This window comes from Oncorhynchus mykiss, chromosome 6 (assembly GCF_057628025.1).
Source record: "Oncorhynchus mykiss isolate SJ-2025 chromosome 6, ASM5762802v1, whole genome shotgun sequence".
Taxonomy (NCBI): domain Eukaryota; kingdom Metazoa; phylum Chordata; class Actinopteri; order Salmoniformes; family Salmonidae; genus Oncorhynchus; species Oncorhynchus mykiss.
Window position 1 is genome coordinate 42,828,753 of NC_143027.1, and position 12,346 is coordinate 42,841,098.

The 12,346-nt window shown below is 43.7% G+C and overlaps 1 protein-coding gene across 2 annotated transcripts in view; it reads right to left on the reverse strand.

Annotated features, from left to right (window-relative positions):
* LOC110525992 (whirlin) overlaps nt 1-12,346 on the reverse strand; it is a 101,852-nt gene that overhangs the window by 45,292 nt on the left and 44,214 nt on the right. For both annotated transcript variants that reach the window (XM_090237962.1, XM_090237961.1), the window contains exon 2: nt 4,882-5,094. In XM_090237962.1, coding sequence (XP_090094088.1) covers nt 4,882-5,094 — 213 coding nt within the window. The remainder of the gene's footprint in view (nt 1-4,881; nt 5,095-12,346) is intronic.

Genomic DNA, 12,346 nt, shown 5'->3' on the forward strand with positions numbered 1-12,346 from the left:
CCTTTTGTTTTGTCTTGTTTTACACACCTGGTTTCAATTCCCCAATTACATGTTCATTATTTAACCTCTGTTTTGCCCATGGTTGTTGTGAGTGTTTATTCGTTGTGAAGTGGTCAGTACTCCTGTGAGCTGGTGTGTTTCCCAGTGGGGAATTTATTGTTGGTATATTTCGAGTAAAGTTACGTTTTACTCAGTTCTGTGTCCTGCGCCTGACTTCGTCCCACCCGCTACACACTGACTCTTTACACTAAAAGGCAAATTCTTGATCAGCACTCCTATTGTGAGTTGATTGATACATATGGCCCCAGACTTCCTGGAAGTGACAGTGATCAGTTATTATAATTTAATAATAATAATAACAAGACTAACAATAATACATGGAACTTATACAGTATAGCACCTTTCAATGATCCAAAGTCACTTGACAATTGTAGAAACTAAACAAAACAACAGAGATCATAACAAGACAACACCAGACTAACAGAAGGAAGAGACAAAAACATTAAACAAAGAGAATGGGGAGGGGCTTAAAGAAGGGAAAAGAGTGTGATGTGTCAGTGTATGAGTGAGCGAGCGAGCAAGTGTTGCATGTGTGTATGAGAGAAAGTGCATGTGGGAGAGAGGGTGGGTGTGTGTGTGTGTGCGGGGGGGGGCAAGGTGGCCTGCTGTGGTGGAATGTAGTGAGTGTGTGGGTTGGTAGGGGAGAAGGAGGTCGGAAAGGTAAGGGTGATAAGGTGGTGAAGGGCTTTGTTGTTCATAAGGAGGATCTTGTAGTTAATGCGTTGGGAGACAAGGAGCCAGTGGAGTTCACGGAGGACAGGGATGATGTGCTGCCAGGACTTAGTGTGGGTGAGGAGTCGGGCCACAGAGTTCTGAACCATTTGGAGCTTATGGAGGGAGCTTGCATTGATGCCGGAGAGTAGTCAGTTGCAGTAGTTGAGACGGTAGGTGATGGATGAGGGTTTCAGCAGCAGGACGGGAGAGGGAGGACCTGACTTTGGAAATATTGCGGATGTGGATTTGACAGTCTGTCGGATGTGGTGGTCGAAGGAGAGGGTGGAGGCCAGGATGACTCCAAGGTTGGTGCGTGGTGTTATCGATTTTGAGGGGGAGGTTGCTAACTTTTCTGAGTGTGGTTTTGGTGCCTAATAGGAAGAGTTCAGGTTTGTAATTCTTTAGCTTGAGGAAGTTATGTTGCATCCAGGTTTTTATTGCAGAGAGGCATGATTCAATGTGGGTCAGTGGTGGGTCGAGGAGGGATTTGGTGCTGAGGTATATCTGGGAGTTGTCAGCGTATCTGTGGAAGTCGAGGTTGAAGTGGCAGAGGATCTAACCAAGGGGGAGGATGTTGATGAGAAGAGTAAGAGGCCCAGCACAGAGTCCTGGGGGACACCCTGTGTGACAGCAGCAGAGTCAGAAGTATGGCCATTGAGGGCAATGTAGTGGGCCCGGTTGGTACGATGTGATTGTAGCCATGAGAGTGCGGTGCCCCAACACCCAGACCCTGAGCAGGACTTGATGGCTCACCACGTAAAAGGCGGCACTCAGGTGGCGGAGAAGCAGGATGTTGAGGGCACCAGTATCAGTAGAGGTTAGGAGGTCGTTGAGCACTTTGAGGAGGGCAATTTCAGTACTGTGGATGAGGTGGAAACCAGACTGGAGAGACTCAAATATGTTATTGTTCAGGAGGTGGGTTTGTAGTTAAAATCAAATCAAATTGTTTTTGTCACATGCTTCGCATGCTCTGTAAAAAGGTGTAGACTAACAGTGAAATCCTTACTAATAAACAATAGAAGGAAATTTCTTTAGCTTGAGGAAGTTACACATTGAGTAACGATAACTTGGCTATATACATTGGGTACCAGTACTGAGTTGATGTGCATGAGGTAATTGGGTATGAGGTAATTGAGGTAAACGCGCTAACCACTAGGTTACCTGCCACCCCTGTGTACAGTGCCGCGGAAAAATATTTGCACCCTTTCTGATTTTCTCTATTTTTGCATATTTTTTTACACACCCCAATTTCATGGTATCCAATTGGTAGTAGTTACAGTCTTGTCTCATCGCTGCAATGAGGTGAAGGTCGAGAGCCATGCGTCCTCCGAAACACAACCCAACCAAGCTGTACTGCTTCTTGACACAATGCCCATCCAACCCGGAAGCCAGCTGCACCAATGTGTCGGAGGAAACACCGTACACCTGGTCAGCATGCACTGCGCCCAGCCCGCCACAGGAGTCGCTAGTGCGCGATGAGACAAGGATATCCCTGCCGGCCAACCCCTCCCTAACCCGGACGACGCTGGGCCAATTGTGTACAGCCCCATGGGCCTCCCGGTCGCGAACCCAGAATATCTGGTGGCACAGCTAGCACTGTGATACAGTGCCTTAGACCACTGCGCCACCCGGGAGGCCCTTATTTTTGCATATTTTTGATACTGAATGTTATCAGATCTTCAACCAAAACCTAATATTAGATAAAGGGAACCTGAGTTTACAGTGTTTGGTTTTCGCCAGGCATAATGGGACCCATGTCATCGAAAAAGTTGACTCAAGTTTGGCAAAAAAGCATCTGGAAGCACCTGGATGATCATCAAGACTCTTGGAAGAATGATGATGATGATTCAAAAGTATATATTTTTGGATGACATGGGTCCCATTATGCCTGGCGAAAACCAAACACTTCATTCCACAGTAAGAACCTTTGGTGTGGCAGGTAACCTAGTGGTTAGCGCGTTGGGACAGTAACCAAAAGGTTGCTGGATCAAATCCCCACGCTGACAAGATACAAATCTGTCGTTCTACCTGAGAACAAGGCAGATAACCCACTGTTCCCTGGTAGGCCGTCATTGTAAATAAGAATTTGTTCTTAACTGACTTGCCAAGTTAAAGAAAGGCTCAATTACGAAAAATATTTTTTTGTGTCGAACATAGTGATGGTTTGGAGATGCTTTGCTGCCTCAGGACCTGGACGACTTGCCTTAATAGAAGGAACCATGATTTCTGCTCTGTATCAGATAACTCCATAGAAGAATGTCAGGCCATCCATCTGTGAGCTGAAGCTGGAGCGCATCTGGGTCATGCAGCAAGACAATGATCCAAAACACACAATCAAGTGTACATGAAAATGTCTAAAAAGCTTAAAGGTTTTGGAATGGCCTAGTCAAGGTCCAGACCTAATCCCAATTGAGATGTTGTGGCAGGACTTGAAACGAGCAGTTCATGCTTGAAAACCCACAAATGTCGCTAAGTTACAACAGTTCTGCATGCAAGAGTGGGCCAAAATCTCTCCACAGCGATGTGAGAGACTGATAAAAGACTACAGGAAGCATTTGGTTGGAGTCACTGCAGCTAAAAGTGGCACAACCAGTTATTGAATGTAAGGGGGAAATTATGTTTTCACACAGGGGCATTGGGTGTTGCATAACATTGTTTATGAAATAAATGAAATAAGTATGTAATTGTTGTGCTGACTCAGGTTCACTTTATCTAATATTAGGTTTTGGTTAATGATCTGATACAGTATAAAAAATATGCAAAAGTACAGAAAATTTGAAAGGGGGCAAATACCATTGTGTTGTCTGCAAACTTAGTGATGGTGTTGGAGTCGCCCGCTGCCACACAGTCGTGGTTGAAGAGGGAGATCAGGAGGGGACCAAGCACGCACCCCTGAGGGGCCCACATGTTGATGGTCAGCGTGGCAGATCTGTTGTTACCTACCCTCACCTCATACTGCCTGTCAGGAAGTCCAGATCCAGTTGCAGAGGGAGGGGTTGGAGATGGGGAGATAGTTGTTGAGGATGGAGGTATCTAGTCCGGGCTTCTTTAGGATGGGGGTGACTGCATTTGTTTTGTAGTCTGCTGGGACAGTTCCATGGGCCAGGGAGAAATCGATGTGGAGCTCCCCTCTGAGCATCCAGACTACATCCCAAATGGCACCCTATTCACAGGAGCCCTAGTCCACATTAGTGCCCTTTATAGTGAATAGGGTGCCATTTGGGATGTAGCCTGTGTTCTCCTTTCTCCAGTGTTTGTCCACCTCTCTCATATATTGATGTGAAACTGCATCGTCAGCTCCACAGACCAGGCGGGGTGGGCAGGGGTATGATACACCGTTTTGCACAGCGCTGCAGATTTAGATGGAAACTTTGATGATGGCCAAACACATCCAAACAGATTTACATTCACTAAAATAAACTGTGGGAATACTGGGCTAGCCAGGGGGCAGACTTAATCCTACAGAAAATTGCTTATTTTTTCGCTGCATTTGGATGAGACTCGAATGTTGTGAGATGTTTTATGTCATTACTGTTGACAGTGATATAGTTTCTCTGGACGTGGGGCTGAGACATTGTTACTACCACTGATATCTCAGCCCAGGCCCCAGGCAGGGTATGACGTGTTGCTAAAATGGCACTCTATTGCCTTTGTACTGCACTACTTTTGAACATAGGGCACTACATAGGGAATAGGCTGCCATTTGGGAAGCAGACCGTGTCTTTAGGTGGAGTCAGGGGACATGAATCTCTGCCAATAGACTTTGGGACTCTTCCTTTGCTGGGCACCTAGCCTTCTTTGTGGGAATTGATGTTACCTCTGCACCTCTATATACACTCATTTGTATAGCATGGTTGCTGGCAAGGGCATTCTTTATCGTGTATATTTAAAATGTCAAGACACAGATCAAGTAGTTAGCATTTGATTCCTTGTAATAGCAAACCTACATGGCTGTCCGGAGCAGCCCGACCACGGACCTACCAAAAATTCTCTACCAACGCAGCTCCGCTTCCCCGGCAACAGAATGTGTTGATGGATAGAGAAATTGTTTGAACCTTGCTGAGAATTCAAAAAGTATGACAACCAACGGTCCAATATCAGACTCACCGTCTTCTCAGCCCTCTCCTGTGTGTGTCCACGTCTCTGGCTGTCCTGCCGTCCCAGGGTGCTGTGCTGCTCCTGCTTCTCCAGGTCGGAGGGAGGGGAGACACTGCGGCCCTGAGGGTCCACCCAGGTGTAGATGTGGTTGGTGATATAACCGCCAGGGATACGGCCCACAGAACACACTGACATGGCTAGCTTCTTACAGCCCTTCAGGACCTGCATGGAGGAGAGGGAGGGGATTCAATTGAATTCATCCCAAAGGGCAATTTCATTTGGGGATGTGAGACTAAGTAACCACAACAACATGAGAACATACAGCAAACACACAATAAATGACACGCACACAGGAGAGTGAGTAGTAGAAGATGGGGAGGGAAGAAGAGGACAGGGGTGGTTTGTTTGCTAACTTCAGTCATGACGCGTTGATCTTCTGTGGCTTACACACTCATTCCACATTCCACTTTGTGTCACGGCCGAATATACCCCTCACATCGTCCTAGCTGATTACGTACGCAAAGCCTCCACAATTATACAAGATACGGATATTTTCAGACAAATTGGAGATGTAGACGCTGTGTTTCATTGTCCTCTCAGGATGAATCGCTGTGTTTACCATCGTCATGCCCCCGTCATTGATTTCATTATGTTCTGTTTGAAAACAGTGGAGTGTCTAGCAGCAGCCACATCATTCCCCTTCTTTATGGGCTGGAGGCAGCTCTCTGAGTGACTGTCCTCTGACTCATATGCACTGACGGAACTATGACAGAAACACACAGGGACACACACTGACACAGACATAGACAAACACACAAGGTTACACACACAGGGCCACGCACACACACACACACACACACACACACACACACACACACACACACACACACACACACACACACACACACACACACACACACACACACACACACACACACGCACGCACACACACTAGTACGCACACACACACACACACGCACACACACTAGTACACACATTAGTACACACACTCAAACAAACACAAACACACACACAGTACATGCCTCGCTATACAACACAGTCTGAGGGGGCAGGGAGATCATGTGGTGATAAGGATCTCCCTGGAGGCACCAAGCTGTCCCTCTCTACAGGATGGCTGTCAGAGACAGAAAGCAAGAGAGAGAGAGGGCAGAGACAGAAAGAGAGCACACTCGAGAGAGAGATGTGTATCTGAGAGTGGCAGATTGTCTGCTTTTATCTTTCTGAGTGCATCTATCTGTTTTTCTTCCTAGAAAAATAGTTCTGGAGAATATTGAAAACACTTTTCTGCTATACTGTTATTTGTGGCTGTACTGTATTTGTCTTTTATTGTGGATGAATAGAGTCATCCGGAAGCGAGTTATATGTAAATTGGAGTTGCTCATCCTCTGTTCTTTCATGGTACAGTGCTAAAGAGAGCTCATAGGTTTCTTCACCCAGACCACACTGTTGAATCCACGTGCCTATCAAATCAAGCTTTATTTATACAGCACATTTCAGACAAGGAATGCAATATAATGTGCTTCACAGGTTAAAAAAACAAACAAATAAAAACAATGAAAATAAAAACTGAAATATTTACCACACAACAAACAAGAGGATAAAAAAAACAAAAGAATAACAATAAAAACTGAACAACTAAAAAACAACCTGAAGAAAAGGAAAGATAAAATGTGTGTTTTAAGATCTCGTTGAAATATGTACACGGTTTTGGCCCCCCTCAGGTTCTCTGGCAGGCTATTCCAGAGGCTGGGGGAATAGTAACTAAAGGCTGCCTCCCATGCCTCTTGGTCCGAGGCTTTAATTGGGATAGTTAAAAGGCCAGTACCAGAGGGACCGACTGGGGACCTACAACAGTAGGTACATAACTTAAAAGCATGTGTAACATGGATTTAAAAACCAATTGAAAAATCTTTAAATTAAACTCACAGGCAGCCTGTGCAGAGACCTTAAAACCGGTGTAATGTGTGCTCTTCATCTGGTCTTGGTCAGTACCCATGCTACAGGATTCTGTACGTTTTGCAGTTGACATTGGACATTTTCTAGAACATATGTGCCTCCATATACATTTCGTAGTAGTCAGCAGGATAAGTGCACTCTACATGTGTGTCTAGGTCAATAGACACCATTAGACATGCACCTGTCTGGGGAGTGGGCATGTCTGGTTATTTTTGTACCATTGCTATGGCCTAATATTTACTGTTGCTATGGTTACACCTATTGGGAATTTTCTAGAACATGTGTGCCCATTATACAGTTGAAGTTGGAAATTTACATACACCTCAGCCAACTACATTTAAACTCAGTTTTTCACAATTCCTGACATTTAATCCTAGTACAAATTCCATGTCCTTGGTCAATTAGGATCACCACTTTATTTTAAGAATGTGAAATGTCAGAAGAATAGTAGAGTGATTTATTTCAGCTTTTATTTATTTCATCACATTCCCAGTCGGTCAGAAGTTTCCATAAACTCAATTAGTATTTGGTAGCATTGGCTTTAAATTGTTTAACTTGGGTCAAATGTTTTGGGTAGCCTTCCCCAAGCTTCCCATAATAAGTTTAGTGCATTTTAGCCCACTCCTCCTGACAGAGCTGGTGTAACTGAGTCAGGATTGTAGGCTTCCTTGCTCGCAGACACTTTTTCAGTTCTATAGGATTGAGGTCAGAGCTTTGTGATGGCCACTCCAATACCTTGACTTTGTTGTCCTTAAGCCATTTTGCCACAACTTTGGAAGTATGCTTGGGTCATTGTCCATTTGGAAGATCCATTTGCGATCAAGCTTCAACTTCATGACTGATGTCTTGAGATGATGCTCCAATATATCCACATAATTTTCCTGCCTCATGATGCCATGTATTTTTTTAAGTGCACCAGTCCCTCCTGCAGCAAAGCACCCCCACATCATCATGCTGCCACCCCCGTGCTTCACGGTTGGGATGGTGTTCTTCGGCTTGCAAGCCTCTCCCTTTTTCCTCCAAACATAACAATGGTAATTATGGCCAAACAGTTCTATTTTTGTTTCATCAGACCAGAGGACATTTCTCCAAAAGGTATGATATTTGTCCACATGTGCAGTTGCAAAATGTAGTCTGGCTTTTTTTATGGCGGTTTTGGAGCAGTGGCTTCTTCCTTGCTGAGTGGCCTTTCAGGTCATGTCCATATAGGACTCGTTATACTGTGGATATAGACACTTTTGTACCTGTTTCCTCCATCATCTTCACAAGGTCCTTTGCTGTTGTTCTGGGATTGATTTGCACTTTTCACACCAAAGTATTTTCATCTCTAGGAAACAGAATGCATCTCCTTCCTGAACGGCATGATGGCTGCGTGGTGCCATGGTGCTTATACTTGCATACTGTTGTTTGTACAGATGAACGTGGTACCTTCAGGCTTTTGGAAATTGCTCCCAAGGATGAACCAGACTTGTGGATGTCTACAATATTTTTCTGAGGTCTTAGCTGATTTATTTTGATTTTCCCATGATGTGAAGCGAAGAGGCACTGAGTTTGAAGGTACAGTGCCTTGCGAAAGTATTCGGCCCCCTTGAACTTTGCGACCTTTTGCCACATTTCAGGCTTCAAACATAAAGATATAAAACTGTATTTTTTTGTGAAGAATCAACAACAAGTGGGACACAATCATGAAGTGGAACGACATTTATTGGATATTTCAAACTTTTTTAACAAAAACAAAAATTGGGCGTGCAAAATTATTCAGCCCCCTTAAGTTAATACTTTGTAGCTCCACCTTTTGCTGCGATTACAGCTGTAAGTCGCTTGGGGTATGTCTCTATCAGTTTTGCACATCGAGAGACTGACATTTTTTCCCATTTCTCCTTGCAAAACAGCTCGATCTCAGTGAGGTTGGATGGAGAGCATTTGTGAACAGCAGTTTTCAGTTCTTTCCACAGATTCTCGATTGGATTCAGGTCTGGACTTTGACTTGGCCATTCTAACACCTGGATATGTTTATTTTTGAACCATTCCATTGTAGATTTTGCTTTATGTTTTGGATCATTGTCTTGTTGGAAGACAAATCTCCGTCCCAGTCTCAGGTCTTTTGCAGACTCCATCAGGTTTTCTTCCAGAATGGTCCTGTATTTGGCTCCATCCATCTTCCCATCAATTTTAACCATCTTCCCTGTCCCTGCTGAAGAAAAGCAGGCCCAAACCATGATGCTGCCACCACCATGTTTGACAGTGGGGATGGTGTGTTCAGCTGTGTTGCTTTTACACCAAACATAACGTTTTGCATTGTTGCCAAAAAGTTCAATTTTGGTTTCATCTGACCAGAGCACCTTCTTCCACATGTTTTGTGTGTCTCCCAGGTGGCTTGTGGCAAACTTTAAACGACACTTTTTATGGATATCTTTAAGAAATGGCTTTCTTCTTGCCACTCTTCCATAAAGGCAGGATTTGTGCAATATACGACTGATTGTTGTCCTATGAACAGAGTCTCCCACCTCAGCTGTAGATCTCTGCAGTTCATCCAGAGTGATCATGGGCCTCTTGGCTGCATCTCTGATCAGTCTTCTCCTTGCATGAGCTGAAAGTTTAGAGGGACGGCCAGGTCTTGGTAGATTTGCAGTGGTCTGATACTCCTTCCATTTCAATATTATCGCTTGCACAGTGCTCCTTGGGATGTTTAAAGCTTGGGAAATCTTTTTGTATCCAAATACGGCTTTAAACTTCTTCACAACAGTATCTCGGACCTGCCTGGTGTGTTCCTTGTTCTTCATGATGCTCTCTGCGCTTTTAATGGACCTCTGAGACTATCACAGTGCAGGTGCATTCATACGGAGACTTGATTACACACAGGTGGATTGTATTTATCATCATTAGTCATTTAGGTCAACATTGGATCATTCAGAGATCCTCACTGAACTTCTGGAGAGAGTTTGCTGCATTGAAAGTAAAGGGGCTGAATAATTTTGCACGCCCAATTTTTCAGTTTTTGATTTGTTAAAAAAGTTTGAAATATCCAATAAATGTCGTTCCACTTCATGATTGTGTCCCACTTGTTGTTGATTCTTCACAAAAAAATACAGTTTTATATCTTTATGTTTGAAGCCTGAAATGTGGCAAAAGGTCGCAAAGTTCAAGGGGGCCGAATACTTTCGCAAGGCACTGTAGGCCTTGAAATACACAAATTATGTCAATAAGCCTATCAGAAGCTTCTAAAGCCATGACATAATTTTCTGGAATTTTCCAAGCTGTTTAAAGGCACAGTCAAGTTAGTGTATGTAAACTTCTGACCCACAGGAATTGTGATACAGTGAAATAATCTGTCTGTAAACAATTGTTGGAGAAATTACTTGTGTCATGCACAAAGTAGATGTCCTAACCGACTTTCCAAAACTATAGTTTGTTAATTAACAAGACAATTGTGGAGTGGTTGAATAATTACTTTTAATGACTCCAACCTAAGTGTATGTGAACTTCCGACTTCAACTGTACATCTTGGAGTGGTCAACAGAATAGGTGCGCTCTGTATGTGTGGCTAGCTCATTGGGCACCATTGGACATGCACCTGTCTGGGGAGTGGACATGTCTGTTTATTTTTGTACCGTTGCTATGGCCTAATATTTACTGTTGCTATGATTACGCCTATTGGGAATTTTCTGGAACATTATTCATCTTGGAGTGATCAACAGAATAGGTGCGCTCTGTTTGTGTGGCTAGCTCATTGGGCACCATTGGACATGCACCTGTCTCGGGAGTGGACACGTCTGTTAATTTTTGTACCATTGCTATGGCTCTAATGTTTCTATGCCCAAATATGAAACAAAACTAAAATTAGTTAAAGGCAAAAAGATAATGGTGGCTAAATGCCAGAGGGGATGAATCATTAACATAAAGAGGAGTTACTATGTGTGTGACGTAAGGATGAAATCTGTATAAAAAGTGGTTGCCAAGGCTGGAAAGTTAGTTGTTTTCATGAACCAGCTCGGCTTATATTACTTTGTAATAAAAGTCTATTTGAACTCACAGGCATTTGAGAAATGTTTTTGACTGAATAGTTCCACAACATAAATGGTGAGCTTGCTAGGAGTGGTAAAAAGGGACCAGAGACAGTGCAAATCTGCAGTTGGAGATGGGGCCTCTTGGATGAACTGCACAAATAAGCGGCCACTTGAAAAACAAGGTAAGCTTAGTTTGTGTCTATAGTATAGAGATTGTGTGGTCCGCTCCAGAAACCTACCTCAGCGGTAGGTCACAAAGTGGGTCTCTCCAAATTTGCCAAACCAAAGATATATTGGGAGCTTTTGAGTTCAAATGAAAGGCATGCAAAATTATGACGGGATAAAACGCTTTGAGGGTTGCAACAGTGAAAATATTGTATATTCATTGGTGTGTGACCACTACAGAGGGAGAGTTGTGTGCTTCATCTGGCTTGACTGGCTCAGTTGAGTGGGGTTATTCACTAATTTGTTCGGGCGGTACATCTGACCAGTTTGTTCAATCTGTTTGAGTTGTGACTATGTTGTCTGATTCAGTTTGGCCTGACTTATTTGTTTTAGACATGTTTGAGTTTGCGTACAAAACACAGCCCATTCATCTTATTCAATCAGTCCGAGTCAGCCAATTCAATTCATCCAGCTCGCTCAGTTGCTCATCTGGGGTGGGTGTGTTCAGTCTCGTTCAGGTTGTCTGTCTGCCCTGTTGACTGTTCTGTTTGATCGAGTTTGGAGTGGAAACAGTCCATCTGCATGGTCAAATAAAATGAAATAGAAATCCTGTGATACCGCTTATCGTGTTGAGGAAGTCAATCGATAAGGACTGCTTGGATGGGTAGAAATCCTGTGATACCGCTTATCGTGTTGAGGAAGTCAATCGATAAGGACTGCTTGGATGGGTAGAAATCCTGTGATACCGCTTATCGTGTTGAGGAAGTCAATCGATAAGGACTGCTTGGATGGGTAGAAATCCTGTGATACCGCTTATCGTGTTGAGGAAGTCAAATGATAAGGACTGCTTGGATGGGTAGAAATCTTGTGATACCGCCTATTGCATTGAGGATATGAATCGATCAATGGGGACTGCTTGGAATACTGCCTTTTCTGTGTTGAGGAAGTGAATCAGAAAAATGCTGAATTTTCAGGTTGCTTAGAAAAGCGTGAGAGAGTGTGAAAGTGAGTGTAAAAGTTCTCTGCTGTTGGTGGGGAAAGGGCCACGCACCTCTCCCGAAACGTTGCTTAAAGTATGACCTGGTAGGGAGGACGCACCCAGTCCCGCACTAAAGTAGGGGAGTGTGAATGGTACATGAATAACCATTGAAGTAATATGATACTAGAAGTTTGAATAGTTAGGATAAATAAATAAAAAATACACAAACATTATAGTGAAATAGTAATAAATGTCAAGATGACATCAGCGATTGCCCGTAAGGCCATTGGAAATTGCATACTGTGTTGCAAGGTAGAAGAATATAGAGCTCAGAGAAATATAGAAA